The 20,411-nt window shown below is 37.1% G+C and overlaps 1 protein-coding gene across 1 annotated transcript in view; it reads right to left on the minus strand.

Annotated features, from left to right (window-relative positions):
• dapk1 (death-associated protein kinase 1) overlaps positions 1–20,411 on the minus strand; it is a 68,502-nt gene that overhangs the window by 13,236 nt on the left and 34,855 nt on the right. The window contains exons 8-18 of the mRNA XM_084413254.1: positions 18,459–18,611; positions 16,339–16,384; positions 16,169–16,258; positions 15,688–15,780; positions 12,881–13,000; positions 9,276–9,374; positions 8,818–8,916; positions 7,965–8,063; positions 6,192–6,389; positions 5,872–6,069; positions 4,048–4,146 (exon numbers count right to left, since the gene is read on the minus strand). Of these exons, the coding sequence (XP_084269380.1) occupies positions 4,048–4,146; positions 5,872–6,069; positions 6,192–6,389; positions 7,965–8,063; positions 8,818–8,916; positions 9,276–9,374; positions 12,881–13,000; positions 15,688–15,780; positions 16,169–16,258; positions 16,339–16,384; positions 18,459–18,611 (1,294 nt within the window). The remainder of the gene's footprint in view (positions 1–4,047; positions 4,147–5,871; positions 6,070–6,191; positions 6,390–7,964; positions 8,064–8,817; positions 8,917–9,275; positions 9,375–12,880; positions 13,001–15,687; positions 15,781–16,168; positions 16,259–16,338; positions 16,385–18,458; positions 18,612–20,411) is intronic.

Genomic DNA, 20,411 nt, shown 5'->3' on the forward strand with positions numbered 1-20,411 from the left:
GGTTCTACTAATTCTAATTAGTGTATTTAAGCCCTGTGTTTATTTCTGTTCTTTGTCAGTTCTCGTCGTGTGTACAGCGGTTGTCCCGTTTCTGGTGTATTTTGAGTTCTCCTAAATAAATATACACCGCTGTAAATAGATCCATTCTCTCACCTTTATTGCAATCGTATGCGCCAGGTAGTGTATACAGTATATATTATTCAAACCCCAGTATTGACCATCAAATTAAAAATCCTGATAAATTGGAAAGACTGGAAGCTTTGTATTATATCTGACATTAATGGGCTAAACCCCATGTGTCATTTATATCTAGAGACCCCCCTGGAAAATGGTTCTCATTTAAGTCGGTTAATGAGGACCAACCAATCTACATTTCTAATCATTTTACGTGGCAGCAATGGAATGATAAAATACATAATGAAAGCATCAATTACACACCTAATGTACTTTCTTTGCTATTAATTTTTTCACAAGCACTGTAAAAGCTTTATGTCTTTGTGTGGAAGTGAAAGAGAGAGAGACTATTTCATTACAACCAAATTGACGCACATAAGAACTTCCCAGGAGGTTTTGACGGAAGCACATGTGTGATTGTGAAATCAGCATCAGGAGAGGGGTTGTGAATGGTGGGGTAATGACTATCAGTAAGAGAGAGCTTGCTCGAGGAAGTATATTCCACAGAAAGGTCATATGTAAAAATGGCATAAAACATACAAACTCAACGACAGCATTAGAAAAAAAGAAAAAGAAAAAAAAAACCTGAGGCAACTCTGCAATGCTACACATCTGAAAAATCTGTTTACCCTAAACCCACCAGAGTCACAGCCCTTGACCAAACCCATTAATGATTTAACAGCTCCGGATACACGTACACAATCTCACTCACAGCAACACAAACCCACACATAACACCTGGGACCACAAGCACAAGCAAACCACACAACCAGAAACAGCTGTGTTCCTCAAACCGACGGGGACAAATGAACCAGCCTCCCTCTGAAAGAGAGCCCCAGCACACCCCCACACAAACCTGAGCGAAAGAGGATGTGATGAACACAGCAGAGGTGTTAAAGCACCGATGAAAAGGATAGAAATGGGAAAGCTATGCTGCACTGTAATTACTCTTATCTAACGCGCCTTTCCTTCCAATTATACTATGAGATGTGACTGCAAATTCTGCCGTACAAAACAGCCCATTTTCTTATTCACAGAATCTTTTTGTGTCTGTCTGCTCGGCTCCGGCTCATACTGCGTGTTCCCATGAGGGCGGGCTTGTATTCATTTATTGATTTGTGGTTGTCTCCCAAAAGATAAAAAAAAATGGCTGGAACTTTCAAGCCGGAATGGAGCGTCCTGACATGAGGGAACCAATTGTAGTGTTTGCTTGACAAATTGAGACCACAGCTTGTCATTTTCATATTGGAAAGGGAGACATGAAAAATATATGGTAGTTGCTTGGAAGAGATGAACAAAAACAAATCAAATATTTTCTGAAGAAAATGTGAGTGCTATCATGATGCTTGGGCGTTGTGTGTGGGTTTTAGCACGCTGCTATGCAGTTGCTACGGTGTTCTAAAGAGGTGTTTTTGCCTGTTTTATCATCAACCAGGTGAAAATAATATGTCTGATAAATACAATACAGTTCAAAAGTTTGGGTCAGTAGGATTTTTAAAAAGAATTTAATACTTTTATTCAGCAAAGATGCATTAAATTTATCAAAAGTGATAGTAAATGTATGTATAATGTACAGTACATTGTATATATTTATAAAAATATATATATATATATTTCAAATAAATGTGAACTTTCTTTTTTATCAAATAATCCTGAAAAAAAAAAAAATGTCATGGTTTCCTAAAAAATATTAAGCAGTAGAACAAGTTTTGAACATAGATGATAATCAGAAATGTTTCTTGAGCAGCAAATCAGCATATTAGAATGATTTCTGAAGGATCATGTGACACTGAAGACTGGAGTATTGAAGTTGAAAATTCAGCTTTGCAATCAGAGGAATAAATTACATTTTAAAATATATTAAAATATACTGCAACTTTTTTACTTTATTTTTGATCAAATAAATGTAGTATTGGTGAGCGCATAGAAAGAGACCCATTTGAAAAAAAAGGTAACTCTCTACAGTTAGGTCCCATTAGTAAACATTAGTTAATGCATTATATAACATTAACTAACAATGAGCAATACATTTGTCCGACTATTATTGATCTTTGTAAATGTTAGTTAATAAAAATACAACTGTGCATTGTTAGTTCATGTTAGCTCAGGTCAGGTAATGTAACAGACTTTTGATTTTAATAATGTATTAGTAAACACTGAAATTAACATTAGGATTAATAAATGCTTTTAAAGTTGCTTTGTTAGGTAATGTAGTAACTTTATTGTAAAATGTTACCAAAAAAAAAAATAATAATAATCGAACCCACCCCAAACTTTTGAATGGTACTGTATAGCTTGACAAAAAAAAAACACACACAAAAAAAAAAAATTCCGAAGACCACATTAATCTATATGTGGAATCCATTTTTTCTTTCGTATGCCACTGACCCATATGCCTCTGGCAATGAATTATGGATTCTCAAAATTCCCATGTGCTGTAACATGCATTGTGCATCAGCTGCTATACAATATTAACACTGAGGAGGAGTGTTTGAGATGATGTTGAGGTAGGGGGTGTGAGCGAGGGGCGTGTGGGTAGGCCGAGGGGAGGGATGTGGGGGGCAATTGATTATAAACATACATTGTTTAGGACGAGTTGACTGTGGTTTCATTGGGGCATCCTGTCCTTCACCAGTGCTGAAAGTGAAACAATGATTCTCTGCTGGCACAGTTTCATTAAGCTTCAGTCTGGAAACTATATTGCACTGGGCTGACAAGCTTAATAGAGAAGGTACACCCCTATATTACAGGAAAAAACAAAACTGCACAAATCTCTGAACACTTGATAAAGACAGACAGATATCTCCACAGGAATGCATATTAAGAATCAGTCTGATTAAGAATCAGTCATCCAAGAAGAATGATGATGATGATGATGGTGGGGGACACCCACACAATCATACAAGAACACGCAAACCTACAGAAACCTAAACACATCCTATATGAGAGGCTCTATATGAGTCGAGAGACAGTTGATTGAAGGATTAAGGATTAAGGAGAGAATGGTAATCTAGGCTGTCATGAATGATAAATGAACACTTGTTTAAAGAGATGAAGAGCCTGCAATTTGATTAATGTGCTAAGAGGGCAAGACACCAGATCATTAGTGTTCCACCTCAGTCAAACACAAAAAGAAGACAGTAGTCGAACAGAACCCCTTATATATATATATATATATATATATATATATATATATATATATAGAGAGAGAGAGAGAGAGAGAGAGAGAGAGAGAGAGAGAGAGATGTATATATGTATACATACATATTTATATAGTGATTTAAAGGCATACATATAGTGATTTAAAGGCATACACAATACCGTTCAAAAGTTTGGGGTTGGAACTATACTTTTTTTTTTTTAAAAAGTCTCTTATGCTCACCAAGGCTGCATGTATCAAAAGTTAGACCTGTAATATTGTGAATTATTACAAATGAAAATAAACTGTTTTCTATTTTAACATAATTTAAAATGTAATTCTCTGTGATGTTAAAGCTGAATTTTAATCAGTCATTACTCCAGTCTTCAGATTCACATGATCCTTCAGAGATCATTCTAATATGCTGATGTTCTGCACAAGAAACATTTCATTATCAATGCTGAAAACAGTTGTGCTGCATAATATTTTTGTGGAAACTGATAGATTTTTATAGATTTTATAAATATTTTGTAACATTATACATGTCTTTACTGTTACTTTCGATCAATATAATGCATCCTTGCTGAATAAAATAATTTATTTATTTTGAAAAATCTTACTGACCCCAAAACTTTGACTGGTAGTGTATTTTTAATAAATAATATAAATGTATAATACAGTTACAAATTACATCTCACTTATTTACAACAAAACCCAGAAGGCAGTTGAACTTACATTAGTGATAGCCTCAGTGTTTGCTCCTGTAACACAGAGATGACGCACCACCTCCAGACCACCGTTACTAGCTGCCAGATGAAGAGGAGTTCTCCCAAACTACAGACAAATAAAAAACAAACATCTCTAAACGCTGTCTTTCTGAGAATGATTCATGACTAACGGTAACTAGAAAACAAAAGGTAAAAATTGTGAACAACATGAATATAAGTGCTACATGTTGATGACAATTACATGACTGTAATTCTGTTCCGTTTGACTCGTAAAGCCCTCATTTCGTACGAACACAAATCTTCTTCCAGCTGTAATGGAAGTGCCATTTAAGAATTTCACACAGATGTAACAACTTGGCATGTATAATTGGTATGTAAAAAATTGCAAGAAAATTACAACAAAGTAAGTAGGGTCAGTTGAGGGGACTTGAAAAAGGAGTGGATGATGATTCAAGTGCAATAATTAATACTTGAATAAGATAAAAAGCAAAGACTGGTTCAAAGGCTAAAACTAGGGTTTTCTATACATTAGTGCTGTTTGAATGAATTCGGAGACGTTCCCGCAGTTCTTCTGGATTTAGTCTGTCTCAGTTTTTTCTGTTTCTTCATGTAATCACAGACGGACTCGATGATGGTGAGATCAGATCATCCTGGCTGTTGTCAGACTCCTTGTGCATACAGAAATCTCACTGGATTATTACAATTAATGGCAAAAAGAATGTTTGGAAATGTAAACTGATATTTTTATAAAATGGTATAATAAAATATGACAAGAACCCAGAGTTATCAAATCAGTTTATATTTCACTGGTTTTGGCCATCCTTCTGTTAGACTGTCTCACAAATGAACTAGGTTGAATAGCTGTCAGCTGTTAAATTTAAGTACACAATTAGTTAATACCAATTTAGGTCAACCAATTACCAAGCAATGGTCACATTAGCAATTAAAGAAAAAACACTTAAGCAAAACATGGTCAGGTCAAAGTGTCTTAATAATTTTTGGTCCCAATTTTTTTATAAATTTTACTGGTAGTCCACTGTATGAAGAATTTGGGGTATACTATGTCACAGTTTACTTTATTTTGCTATCCTCACTATACATGAACTATAGTTGGTCCTGCACCCACTAGTAAAAAAAATATCCCAAAAAAGTATATCTGGTGTCTGAATAATTTTTGGTTTGATTGTATATACATGGCTTGACATTAACACCTGCCAAGCTGCTAAATGCGGGTGGATTTCAGTGGTGGCGTGTAACGCAGTCACTCCTACTAGCCACTGTGGCGGGTTGAATTTTATAAAATATACATTTTTCAGTTGTACAATTTTAAAAAGGCATCTGAAATAATAAGCTAAGTGCAATGTAGTGTTGTCAAAAATACGGATTTTTCTATCCATATTGATACTGAAATATCTGAAACTGTTCTGCAGGATACACAATTCCAGCTGCGCGTTCTCGCTCTCTAATCTCTCCGACAGCAAATTGACAAGAGTTTACTCACTCGATTCATTTGCTCTGGATAAATATTGGTGGTGTTACAGGGCTTGAATTTCAGTGGAATTTCAGGGCTCTCACTTTCAAAGTGCGCGCACATAAAGACAAGTATATTGGCTATATAAAACAGTATAATGGCTCCGAGCGTCAGGTCTTAAAATGACAGTAGCCTAATATACCTGCTGCCATATTATGAGATAATATAAAAAATATCTATATGGCCGTTTTTCCCTATGGTATCGATGTCACAATTGTGGCCAGTGAAAATGCTGAGTGGCTAGTAACTTTACAGTAAGTAAACCCAGGGTTTAGTGAACCCTCCTAGTTTGAAACTCACTTTGTTAGGAATATCCAAATTGGCTTTAGCAGCACAGAGGTGCGTGACCACAGGCAGGTTGCCGTCCTTGCAGGCGATGTGAAGGGGTGTGTTTCCGTGACGATCCTGGTGGTCCACATAGCAGTGATGGCTGAGCAGACACTTCACCACTTCAATTTGACATCTCCTCACCGCCAGATGCAGAGCGATGTGACCGTCCTGAAATATATAGACGCAAACAAACCATGATAAGGATAGTCAATAATTATTTGAACCTTAAATGAACCATAAAACACCCAACCACTGCAGTTGGTTAATATTTTGTAAGTGTCTGTGTTCACCTTATCAGCAGAGTCCATGTCTGCCCCATGCTCCAGCAGACACTCCACGATGTCCTTGAAGCCGCGGGCAGAAGCGGTAAGTAACGGGCTCTCACCCTCACGGTTCCGGGCATTGACATCACAGCCAGCCTCGCACAGGGCTCTGGCCACCGCAGAGTAACCGTGCCACGCTGCACAGTGTAGAGGTGTCTCCTGCTCCTGTGGAGGCATGAAAACAGTCTTTGGCATTCAGACTAAGAGCTCATGAATAACCTTGAACACACGGAGCTAACAAAGCAACATTAGTCTGTGTCAAGGCCATTTCACGTGACGAATTGCTCTTAATTAGCCTGTAACCCTAGCTGACACCGCCAATGAATGTAACAATTTTTAAATATACAATACGTCTGCCTCCCGGGATGGCATGTGAATACTGGTTTTCTTCAACAGAGCAGGATATTATAGTAAATGGGTGGGATGAAAAAGTGGGATTGAAGCATAAAATGTTGGTAATGGTAAAAGCAACCACTTTAAAATTAATCTGTAATACTATTGAATAATTTAGTTGTGCACATTGCTTATCGTTAGTCTAATAATTGAACTCGCACACACATCATCTTAAAACGATTATCTTTATTGCATTTCTCTGAAGTGGTGCTTCAGGCTCGTTAATTTGAGGTACAGCAAGTTTTTTTTTTTATAGTGACAATTTTTTATTTTGTCTGTTAGTCAATGGAAGCAATATTTCCAAACACACAAGAGACTGCCTATGAAAGTTGCTGCTGTGAGCTCATAGTGCTGAACAAATGAAGTGAGCCACGGACATGATTAGTTTTCAGCACTCATGTCACGTCAGCACTTGCAAAACTATTTATTATATTCACATTTCTTTCAGTCATCAAAGACGCCTGAGATTAAGCATTTTCTTTTATAAAAGAACATTTTCTTCTATCAAGTGGAACATTATTAGAAATACTTCCAAATGCACTACCGTTCAAAAGTTTGGGATGGGTACAATGTTTTATTGTTTTTGAAAGAAGTCTCTTATGCTCATCAAGACTGCATTTATTTGATCAAAAATACAGTAAAAGCAGTAATATTGTGAAAATATTATTACAATTTCAAAATAAACTGTTTTTTATTTTAACATATTTTAAAATGTGATTTATTCCTGTGATTTTCAGTATCATTACTCCAGTCTTCAGTGTCACATGATCCTTCAGAAATCATTCTAATATGCTGATTTGATGCTTAAGAAAATGTTTTATTATTATTAATGTTCAAAGACATTGACATTATCAATGTTGAAAACAGTTGTGCTGCATTTTTATCATTATTTGTGATAAATAGGAAGTTCGAATTAAAAACTATATTAAAAACTACTTGAATTCTAATTTATTTTTCAAGTAATACAAAAAAGATGCACTCAATTTCTTCATTAAAAGTACATCAAATAGTACTTTTGAAAATCATGTCTCTTTTTTTCTTTTTATTATTCTCCGGTTTTATTTTACATAGAGACTGCCTCATGGGGGCAGACATCTTATGACTGATGAAAAAACTGAGATCACATGACTAATCTAACACTACTCGTTCGTATTATCTCTGTAACCACCCTTTTATCGGTCATCTATTAAATCAGATGGCTGTAAATTTCACATTTGTACAATGCTAAATTAATTTTTTTACTTTTGCGTGATGCTACATTCACATGTCATATTAGTCTATAATGGCTTGGGCTGTTCATTGTTCAGATCAGTGTAGAGTGTAGTGTAGTGTGTGTATGACACATACCCGGTCCAGTAGGTCAGGGTTGGCATGGATGCTGCAAAGGTATTGGACTACATCCACGTTACCATAGCGAGCTGCCACATGCAGAGCCGTTTCTCCGGACTAGAACAGAATGTCAAGCATTACTCACATTATGAATTACATGCTGACGTCTGCCAATAATTCAGTGATGAGCAGGCATTTTATAATTGTGATTACACTTTGATGATCTGAACACAAAAAATGCAATGACCATCAGGGAAACAATCAAAAGTGCTGAACAAGACGGTAAGACACAGCTATGAACTTCATTAAAGTATTTCCCTGATGCCAAAGAAGGGTCAAAGCGACCGAAAAGCCTGCGTAAGCAGAATGTGACCAGTTTAAGGGAGATCCTTGGGTGCTGAGAATTGCCAAGGCCAGTCCCAAATCAGCTTTGCACCAGATCTGAGCACAGTGCTCCTCCTAGCAAAGGTTTAGGCTGAGGCGGACGTTTTAAGAGCCCAATTTACACCCGTAATGAAGCTGCGGACACTCAAAGTGTGATTCTGTATGGCACTCCCGAAAAAACTCAACAACACTTTACCCTGTGATTTCGCTTGACTGAGCGCACTTCACTGACTAGTGAGGCAGTCAACAAACAGTCAACAATTATTTCATACAACGGCCAACCTCGGGCCAGCGGGTAACCATAGCAACTGCAAATTACCAATGGGAAATAGAGGCGTGTGAACTCAATAGGAAAGGTTTTCTGAAGAAAAGGTGCCGGATGGGGAAAGCCTTTGAAAAATCGCATCTGTCCTCTCCGTGGTGTTGTGATTGTTGAGTGTGTGTGTCTTAGTGTGTGTGTGTGTGTGTGTGAGAGAGATAGAAGCACCTTATCTTGGATGTCCAGAGGGCACTTCTTTTCATGCAAGAATCTCAAGGTCCCCACATGGCCATGTCGGGCAGCGTAGTAGATAGCGTTGGCTCCAGTCTGAGGAAAAGAATGGCATGTTGAGCATAATTGTACGTATTTGCAGCCGTTTTACATATTTGATGTCTATCATGTCCTTACCATTGAAACTCTGGTAAAACTACTGGTAAAGCATATCTTCGGGTACTATTCGATATTTCTGGAGCATTTTGTCTGACATGTATACTACCATTCGAAAGTTTGGGGTCGTGCAACTTATTGATTGATTTATTTGTTTGAATGAAATTAAAACTTTTATTCAGCAAGGACATTAAAATGATCAAAAGTGAGCACCAAATCTTTTTAACATTTAAACGTTAGAGTACATTATTTTTAAATGTTCTTGTACATGAATTGAATGGGAGAATGAAGTACGACACCTTATCAAAGGCTTGAATCTCCGCCCCTTTTTTCATTAGCACATCAATGATCTGGACGTTTCCACAGCCCGCGGCGATCAGGAGCGGAGGGGTTCCGTGCTGAAGTGTGCACAAACAAAAACACACACACACACACACACACACACAAACAGGAATCATTGTATAGAATATAACAAAGCACTAATAGCTCCTTCAAGCTTTCGAAAGCAGCTTTAATTAAGCCTATAATTCGGAGTCAGTATGAACATGGCAATTCAAATTAGCCTGATTCATTTTTCACTGTTCGCACAGCAGTTTTAATGGGCAAAGAGCGATCGCACTGGTTGGTAAAATATTCTTGCGGGCGCAAGACTGAAATTGTTTCTCTAGACTGGGGATAAACTCCTCTGAATGAATAAATGCATGAGAGTCATGGGAATAGTTCTCACTGTGCATATATAAACACAGACAGCGCTGGACGGCTCTGAGCAATGCAATTAAAAGCACGCTTGTCTCTTCACATCAGTGAGCAGATTACAGTTTCATCAACCTCGGCCTCATTCGATCCTTCTACACAAACACACAACCTGTCTCATGATCAACACACACACACACACACACACACACACACACACACACACACACACATACGTCTGGTTCGCAATCTTTGTGGGGACTCTCCATAGATGTAATGGTTTTTATACTGTACAAACTGTATATTCTATCCCCTTACACTAACCATACCCCTAAACCTACCCATCACACAAAATTTTCTGCATTTTTACATTTTCATGAACATCACTTGTTTCCTCATGGGGACCTCAATTTAGGAGTCTTACGAGTCCCCATGAGTCAGTCTGCATTCATGTTGAAGACACACACACACCAACATATACATTCACACTCGCTGAAAAAATAAAGTCTTAATCTGAATTTTTGTCTATTTTTTTTACTTGCGATGCAAAGCAAAATTACACCATTGGTTTTTCTTCTTCATGTTTTCAGCATAAATCTCATTAAATTTAGTTTAATTTAAATTTAAAACACTAATTTACCACTGTGGTAAGACAAATAATCTTATCTCAACTCAAGATAGTCTGCCTGAAAACACATCTTGCTAAAGAGCACTATTATGCCCTTTTACAAAGTCTTGATTTTGTTTTGGGGTCTACATAGGTTTTCATGCCCGAATGTTCAAAACATTTTCTACATATTTTATTTTGTTTCAGTACCTCTCTTCCCAGTCTGACAGTAACGCTCTGTTTAGTTCCAGTCTCTTTAGCTATGTTTACATCCACCTATTTTTGTGCTCATTTTTCACATCAAAAACTGCTGGATAAAACACCAAGATGAGCATAAATTCTAAAAATGTGCTTAAGAAAAACCTATGCGTTCGCTTGAGTCAGGTAATGTAATTTTTTTATCTAATAAGAAAACATGCGCATAATCTATGATGGAAACACATTTACTGATTAAATTCCTTGATGCGCATAAAATAAGGCATGTGAATTTGCGGTGGGATGGCATAACTGGACTAACCAGTGGACCGATCTCGTTGCACAGCATCTTTGGTTGTTCTGAAATGCCTGAGCAAGTGGTTCGGTATAAAGTGGTTCGTTATAATTCCCTCCCAGAACTCTCTTGACTGTTCCCAAACAGCAGCATCTGCCTCAGAAAGCAAGATAACACATTTATTGTTTACTACACGCTCTGATACGCAAGTAATTTATATGAAAATTATTATATACAGTGGCTTCTTCTACTTTTCTTAGTGATATTTAGTGCCAGTTTATCAGGGAGAGACACTTTTGCACATTTTTATGAGATATTCTAATTTTGGATGGAAACATAGCTATTGAAATCCCTCCTTACGAAAAGCACATTGTGCTCTGATTGGTCAGCTGGACTAGAGTTTTTTTTTAATGGTCAATCGTTTCAAGCATGCCATAATGTGAGTTTCAACACGCACCTAAACGCACCCGACCAGGCCTCGCCCCTTTATTTTGCGTATGCCTTGGGCAGGAAATGTGGAATATTTCATGAGGAATTTTGTATATTGTTTCACGGAAGAAAACTCCAGACTAATTGAAGCATTTCAGGGAGTTCAGAAACAATGCTTACTGATATGGGGCCCTATCTTGCACCCAGCGCAACTGACTTTGTACACCGACGCATGTATCGTTCCTATTTTGCACCCGAGCACAGCGGACTTTTCCCTCCACAGATGCACGTCGGTAAATTAGGAAATGAACTTGCGCTCCCGGGGGCGGTTCAGCGCAAAGAGGAGGCGTGTTCCGGCGCAAACATTCCCTGGTGCTATTTTGCAGGTTTAGAAAACAATTCCGCCACTGACCAGGAAAAACCTAGTCTAAAGTCAGTGGCGCGTTGCGCATGTTATTCATATGATATTTTAAGGGCGCATGCTTGGCCATAATTAATGTAGCGTGTGCACAACGCACATGCACTTTGCTTATCTCATCTACACACAGATGCAGCAGTTCTCATTTTTAGAAAACCATACATTATTGCAAGGAAAAATATTAACACACGAGGGAAATCGTTGTGTCCATGAAGATGTGAAAAAATAGGCATAAATCTAGCTTACACATTTACCCAAATTATTATACGCCTGTTTAACCGAAGTTAATTTGGGTGGGTTTCTCCCATCCCCATACAATGTAACTTCTCTGTCTTTTACGGCCCTGACGAGAACGTCGGTCTCCTCGGCTGTGAACCACTCCTGGCGTGCGTCTGGCAAATCCGCCGTTATAATAGCAATCCGCCATGGAACAAGCACGTCTGCTCTTAAAGGGAATGTGAGATGTCGCTCTGATTGGTTTATTTCACGTTACGCCCAAACCACACCTATGAATAATGAAGCTACTTCAGACCAACACATTTTAGATTTGCGTCGGGCGCAAGAGTCATTTATCCCGCCGGTATAATAGCAACAGCGCCCACCACCCGCCCACAAAGTTACTTGCGTTTCGCGCTTGATACTTGTGTTTCAGACTGTTAAAATAGGGCCCATAGAGAATAACTCCCTTTGGAATGGACTTTGTGCTTTTCATGCTCAAAAAGCAACATTACACACTAAAGAAAGTTGAAAATGTAAAAAAACATAATGGGTACTCGTTAAATAAAAATATTTTATTTTTATTAATAAAAATTCTTAATTAAAAATGCGTCTCAAGAAAATTATCTTGTCATCAGGATGTTTACATTTTTTTACCGGCAATTTTTCTTTGATTAAGAATTTTTATTGCAGTGTTCCCTTGCAAATATCTGGAATGATTACCATAATTATGGTAATTAACCCCCAAGCCTCTTTCATTCTATTCAAAATTCCCATTGTGCAAAGCACAGCCTCACTCAAATGGGATGAGATATGGTCCATTGACTGTTTCTCAGTCACATGCCGCACATCTCAGTGTCAGTGCTGAAAACGACAATGTAAACTCAGACGTCACGGGCATACGGTGACACTGATACAGTTATCAGCTCAATCAAGCTCAGGTTGGCTACTGATCACTTGGACCGAGACCGAGTCAAGTATAAGCATGTCACTCTCTCCATCATTTTCCTTCCCCATATCACCTCTATAAGACTCACTTTGTCTCTCTCACCTTGTTAGGTTGATTGATATCATAGCTGGTCAGGGATCCAAGCAGGTGTTTCAGACCTGGAACATTGTCGTCGTTGATTGCGTGGATAATAGCCTTCATGACAAACGAGTCCTCCTCATCCTGCCAAAAAAATAAATCTATGAATTACTGAATCTAAACAATATCTTCATGATAACAGACCAAAACACATACTACACTACCGTTCAAAAGTTGTTTTTTTAAAAAGAAATGAATACTTTTATTCAGCAAGGATGCATCAAATTGACAGTAAGGACTTATACATTGTTACAAAATGATTTCTATTTCAAATGCTTTTTTAAAACTTCCCATTCATCAAAGAATCCTGAAAAAATCTACCACAGTTTCCACAAAACTATTAAGCAGCAGAACCGTTTTCAACATTCCTGCATCACAGGAATAAATTACATTTTAAAATATGTTAAAATAGAAAATTGTTATTTTAAATTGCATTAATATTTCAATTATTACTCTCATTAGTGTATTTTTTATCAAATAAATGCAGCCTTATAAAATCTTATTATTAATATATATTTAAATGTTTCATTTGTATAAAGATTTGGGATTTTTAGTGCACAGATATAGTGAAGACTTTTGACATTAATATACTTCCATTTTTTTTCACAGCACTGACTTGAATTGAAATAAATGACGAGCTCAACTTCAGATGAAAAACTGCCAACTTGACAATATTTAGGCTATTATACAATAAGCTTTGGAAGCAAAAACAACAGCAAGCCTCCTTTGACAGTCACACTTTGAGCAAATCCTTTTACGCTCAGTAGTACTACGGTTGGTCTTATCAGCAAATACACAGCGTGAAGTCCTAATCCTATTGAATAATGCAAACGAGGGGCGGCGCACAGACAGCGCTCTCTCTTCACTGCTCGACCGCTGTTTAGTGTGCTGTGTGACCCAACCACCTCCAAACTGACGTGTGTGTCAGAAGACTCAAATACACGGCTAGAGGGAAACTGGCCTGGCCTGTGAGGGACAGAAAGTAGCTTGTGTTTAGTGAAGGAGTGTACTGGAATAACACCCAGATAGACACACATACACATCTCATACAAGACGAGTGTATCCAATTACACAAAACGCACGCTCGAACACACAGGCTTCTAAAGGGAGTGATGCAAGAGTCACGTTGTAAAAAAAATACTTCTAAGATATTTTGTATCATTTTATGTGACCTTTAGGTAATTTCTGTGTTCATGAATTTGGGTGTAAATTGATTCTCTTTAAAAAAAAACAAAAAAAACAACAACCCTGTGGCACTGTGGTATCACATGACAATGCCATGTACTTTACAATATTTGACAAGGTACTGAGTGATAGCCACTTTATTTTACAGTCCTGTTATACATACTATGTACTTATTATAGTAATTACAATAACTGGGTAATAACTAGGTACCAACCATGAACATACACGTTAAAAACCCACACTTCTGTTCAAAATTATTTTGAAAGAACTCTAAGCTAAGCCGCATTTATTTGATCAAAAGTACAGTGAAAACAGTGACATTGTAAAATATTAATATAATTTAAAATAACTTTATCTCTATTTTAAAATGGAATTTATTTATGTCTTTAGTGTCACATGATCCTTCAGAAATCATAAAATACGCAGATTTTGTGCTCACCGTATGTTTCTTATTATTATCAATGTTGAAACCAGTTATGCTGCTTAATATTTTTGTGGAAACCATGATAAGTTTTTTTTCAGGATTGTTTGATGAATAGAAATATTTGTAGCATTATAAAAGTCTTTACTGTCACTTTCGATACATTTTTAATGAATCCTTGCTCAATAAAAGTATTCATTTCTTTAGAGTATAGATTATTCGATTATTAGAATGATAAAGGACGTGATGTCTTGGTTATTGCTGTCGACTCCCTTCCTGTATGAAACTCACCCATTTCCTGTTCTCAACATCTCACCAAGAAACCCAGCATTTATCACATATGTTCAGAGCACTATATGAAATGTTTCTTATGGTTATTATATTACTATAATGCCTGCTATATAGTAATATATAGATATTAGATTTATAAGATTATTTTAGGTGAAGGTGAAAAATTGATATATTTTATAGCAGTTTAACAGGTGTGTGACGTGTACGAAGCAGGGGAAGAGAGAGATAGTAAGCTGTAAACTTTAGATAATGTATGTGACACATCCGCAATTACACTTCGCTCTTCAGGCTTATCACTCATCACTAAGCAAATATCTGGACAGAAGAAAGATCATGCAAAACCTCACATGGCCGTATGAGTGTCGATGAATGTGCTCATATCAGTTTGGCTGAGTCATCTGACTTTATGGCAAGCTTCAATATAAGCGTTCACAGCAATTAGCAGTCATGTGCATTAATGTGTTAAACAAAACCTGTAAAAACCAATTACAACCTTCAGATATTCAAGTATTTAATTATGTCCAAGTCAGTTTTGTGTGTGTGTGTCTGCCTCTATTCTTGGTGTGTGGGAAGCTGACGGAGCTCATTAGAGCTGTTTCATCCCATAAATCCAGACCTCAGGGATTCAGGGGTTCCTCTGCTGTTGCCAGGCTGATCATGTGTCTTTTTAGGCCTTTTGTTGTTCTTTTTGCCACTTCCTACTGCTGTTTTATGTTGTTTTTTGGGTGTGTATGAACTTGAACTTAGAGTATGTTTTTTCAATACACAAATTTAAAATAAAAAAAAATATTGTTTTGTTCACAAATCCTTAATACAAGTAAAAAAAAAGAAAAAAAAAGCTTCTTGAAAGGTGACTTGAACTGTGAGCTCCTACCAGTGTGTCATCACTGCGTGCCACACTCATGTTGCTCCTAGACAGGAAGGAGCGGGAGAGCCGGTTACACAGAGAGATGAGACGCACCGATTGCTGAGGAAGACAGATAAAACAAACAAACCATATTAAATGATGATATGAAGTTGATATTTGTGACACCTTCTGTAGAACAGGATTTTTTGATCTAAGCATCATACAGCAGTCAGAACTCTTCTCGAAAAGGTTAAATGACATTTCAACTTTTCAAATAACATATTAACCAACTATTTACATGAACTTAATTCGGCGTATGAGGGCATGTTGGATTAATAGATTAATATAACTTTGTTTCATAGCCAAGGGTTTGTGTGGAAATAGTGTGACTTCTTGGTGTGGCACATAATGCTGACTGAGGCCAGATCACTGATCACGCTTTGTGTCAAATAGTTAAATGTCTCATAGCAGAACATGGTTAAAAATGAAATGAGAAAAAAAAAAGCACCTTCCACTTTCTTCTGGCAGCAAACTTCTTAAATTTCTCCATATTCACAGCTGATTCCTTACGACTCAGTGCCTGCTGCGTGTCCTTTGGCTTAAAAAAAGACATTGATGCATTAAACCAAACGTTAAGGTAATAAAATGTGCTTCATATGTAGTGGTTATTGGACAAACCTTGATCCAGGAATGCTGAAGACTGTCCAGGATTGTCATTCTTTTTCTGTAAACATGAAAATGTTATTTTCGCTTATGATATAATTTGTTTTATTATATGTAATAAACATAGGCAGGGAGTCTGCGAATCTCTCTACATTGTGATACTTTCCAACATTTAACTTAAAAAATAAGCTCCCACGAAAAAGCAAATAAAGGACAACCTTTGGAAGAAACGAGAAGGCATTCAATATACAATTTGAAAGATGGTTATCGCATTGTGCACACAAATGGAATTGTGGGATTGGGCTCTGGAATGTTGCATATCAGCTTTCGTGACAATGTTTAGACCTAAGCAGTATCTATGCTATGAATGACGCGTTAAGGTGAAGTACTGAAATAATTTCCACAGTACTAGTTTTAGTTCTCTATAAAAAATATCAGAGGTGAATGAGGTCAGTCCACAGCGCAAATAAAAATGAAATGAGAGCAATCAACAGGCAGATATGCAATTTAGTAGACAAATATGGAACCAAATTAACAGTTACTGTTAATGTCTAGACCTTCTTGTGCAAAGCACCTGTTCCTGTTTGTTGAGAGCCTACATCCTCAGTTAGTATGATTTGTGGTGAATAGCCAGTCAATTTACAAACTGTTAATTATTATAAATACAGTGCAATGCATAAGTTAACACACCCATGCTAAAGTTGACTAAAAAGAGGAATAAAAAATCATATTTTGGAAATTGAACTTAATGCCTTAATTTAAAAAATTAGGAAAAATCCAACCTTTAAGGACACCAATTTTCTTTGTGAATGAATAATGTATCGTAAATAAATAAATGTTCTTCCTTAAAATACATGGTGCATAAGTTAGTACACCCCTATGTTAAATTCCCATAGAGGCAGGCAGATTTTTATTTTTAAAGGCCAGTTACTTCATGGATCCAGGATACTATGCATCCTGATAAAGTTCCCTTGACCTTTGGAATTAAAATAGCCCCACATCATCACATAGCCTTCACCATACCTAGAGATTGGCATGGTTTTATTTCAGTTAGCCTAAAAGCTAGTTTGATTAGCATTGAGAGCACTACATGATTTTTTATTCCTCTTTTTAGTCAACTTTAGCATGGGTGTATTAACTTATGCATTGCACTGTATATCTAAAAACGAAATATATACATTCAGTTTAACCCGTTAAAAATATTTAAGCATCCGTTTTTTTGCCGTTGTCCTTAGGCTACCTTAGGTTACATAACATTATATGATCACACTCTTAACCACGCAAATGCTTTAAACCGTTAAAGCGTAGCGAGACACAAAAGAGAACGGTGACACACACACGCGACTCGTGCGCACAGAAAGCTTCTTCAGACAGCGTGCCAGTACTGCACTGATTTCTCTCTCATGCTTGAATGGACAAAAAAACACACAAAATTATGCTAATATGTCAGTTTTGTCGAGTGTCCTCGCAAGCACAGTCTTAAATGAGTTAAATGAAGTCTTAAACGAACGCAAAGATTTGTGAGAAAATAGGATGTGTCAGATCTGCGTCACGTGCGGCAGGTCTAAAAGTGTCATTAATGTTAACCAAAGAACAAACAAAAAAGAGCAAATCACCCACTGCTCTTGACTGATTCACTTTTGTAGCTTTAATTAGGAGTAATATAATAATTAATTTATAATTTATGCAGTGAAAAATTTTGGATAACTTTATTCAATTTCTGTATATTTTACATTTACATTTACATTTATTCATTTAGCTGACGCTTTTTATCCAAAGCGACTTACAATTGCTATATATGTCAGAGGTCGCACGCCTCTGGAGCAACTAGGGGTTAAGTGTCTTGCTCAGGGACACATTGGTGTCTCACAGTGGATTCGAACCCGGGTCTCTCACACCAAAGGCATGTGTCTTATCCATTGTGCCACCACCACCCATTTTCTACCTGTTAGATCAAATATTTAAAAAATACTTTCTTTATGTTGTTTCTAAAAAAATATTAAAACTTTAATGTTAGATGTGATTAATTACGCAAGTAAATAAAATAAAATTGCTTACAAAAAAAAAAAAAAAAAAAGCCTCAAAACCCCACCAAACCACCTCAAATCATCAGAAGCTACTTCAGTGGTCCTCACTTTGGATCTTTGATCAGTAACCGAGCAATGAAGTCTTTGGCCAGAGCACTGGTGTTGCTGAAGTACTCCTCATCGAACTCGTAGTCCACAGCTGACACATTAGCAAGTGTCTCCTGCTTATTTTCACCCAGGAAAGGTGAGGCACCACTAAGCCTGAAGATACAGAGGAAAAAAAATACCATTTTATCTACCAGTTATTGAATGTGAAGGTCTTCAGTATAGCAGCATTCAACAAAGTCAAGTTTTATGTGAATGACTGATGCTGTGATATTATAACCTGCAACCCAGCAGTTTCCTGACCTTTACTGTTAAAGTGTGAGACCTTAAAGGGATAGTTCGGCCAAAAATGATATTAAACCCATGATTTACTCATCCTCAAGCCGTTCGAGATACATATGTCAATCATTTTTCAGACGAACACATTTTTAGTTATTTTAGAAAATGTCTTAGATCTTTCAGTGGTTATAATGTCAAGTTATGGGGTCCACTCCTTCAAGTCCCAAAAATGTGCATGCATCCTTCACAAAAGTAATCCATCCGTAATTACTTCACAAAAGTAATCCATCCATTCCGGCAACGGTCGACGCGCGTTCACAGGAGATGGATGCTGGCGTATGACGTAGGACGTAGCGTTTGATTTAGCTATACTTCGTTCTACGTCACGACGCTTACTACGCTACGTCCTACGTCATACGCCAGCATCCATCTCCCGTGAACGCGCGTCGACCGTTGCCGGAAGCCAGTTATTTTCGTTTACAAAGTTTTAAATATGTATATTTTTACGACAAAACCGCACGGATTACCCTCAGAAGGCCTTCGTTTATCCCCCTGGAGCTGAATGGATTACTTTTGTGAAGGATGCATGCACATTTTTGGGACTTGAAGGAGTGGACCCCATAACTTGACATTATAACCACTGAAAGATCTAAGACATTTTCTAAAATAACTGAAAATGTGTTCGTCTGAAAAATGATTGACATGCATCTCGAACGGCTTGAGGATGAGTAAATCATGGGTTTAATATCATTTTTGGCCGAACTATCCCTTTAAGGCCATTTACCGTTTAACACATAAATACATGCTGTGTTCCATTTTTTTCCCTTTGTGATGATAATCTCTGTTCTAGACCATAGTACCAGAGAAACATCTGGTTATACGAGCTGTCTTTCCACTATTATAATTTATATTTATTGTTGTTGCTAATTAAAAATCTTAACTGATAAATATATGGGGTAAGAAACATTGTAAGGAGATAAACTTATATTGTAAATATTGCTTGATTAATTATTGTAAAGTTGCAGAAAAGTCTCAAAAAGTGTGAGAAAAAGAAAGGTAGAATAAGGAATGCAAATAGAGTGTCAGGATTAGATGTGACAATGGTGTGCGAAATCTACCTGTGAAATCTGGTAAAAAGCTCTATTTATATTTGCCAATGATGAAAGAGGAGTGGGAGGAACAGCCCTGAGATAGACAGGCCTTTCCAGCTCTTTTTAGACCGCTAATATTAGCACATGTTGATGGACGGATAGAGATGGACAGATAAGAACAGACATTTTTGGATCAAATGTGGCTCTAACAATCCTAAAAATAGGCTTAACCTTAATGTTCTTTACGAAATATGTAATTTATTTGTATTCCCTTTTGAGTGCAGGGTGAAATATGAGTCGGATATTTCCTGACAGTTTTCATGAGATTCACCTATTTACGTCAGAGACATGGGGATTTGGTTCCCATCAAAAAAGGAGGGTCCCCTCAGGTCTTATCACAAGCAACAGGCAAGTTCCATTGTTTATATTGCTCTGTGATATGCTGAGTTCCCTCTCACTAACACGTGCACACACACACACACACGTATATAGTTAACTGCCTGCAGTAAGACCAACAATAGCTTTACAATTAGACATTGCACTCAGAGGTTGCGCTAATAATCATTATCCATCACTTTGACGGACT

The sequence above is a fragment of the Rutilus rutilus genome, assembly GCF_951802725.1.
Source record: "Rutilus rutilus genome assembly, chromosome: 7".
In the NCBI taxonomy this organism is placed as follows: Eukaryota; Metazoa; Chordata; class Actinopteri; order Cypriniformes; family Leuciscidae; genus Rutilus; species Rutilus rutilus.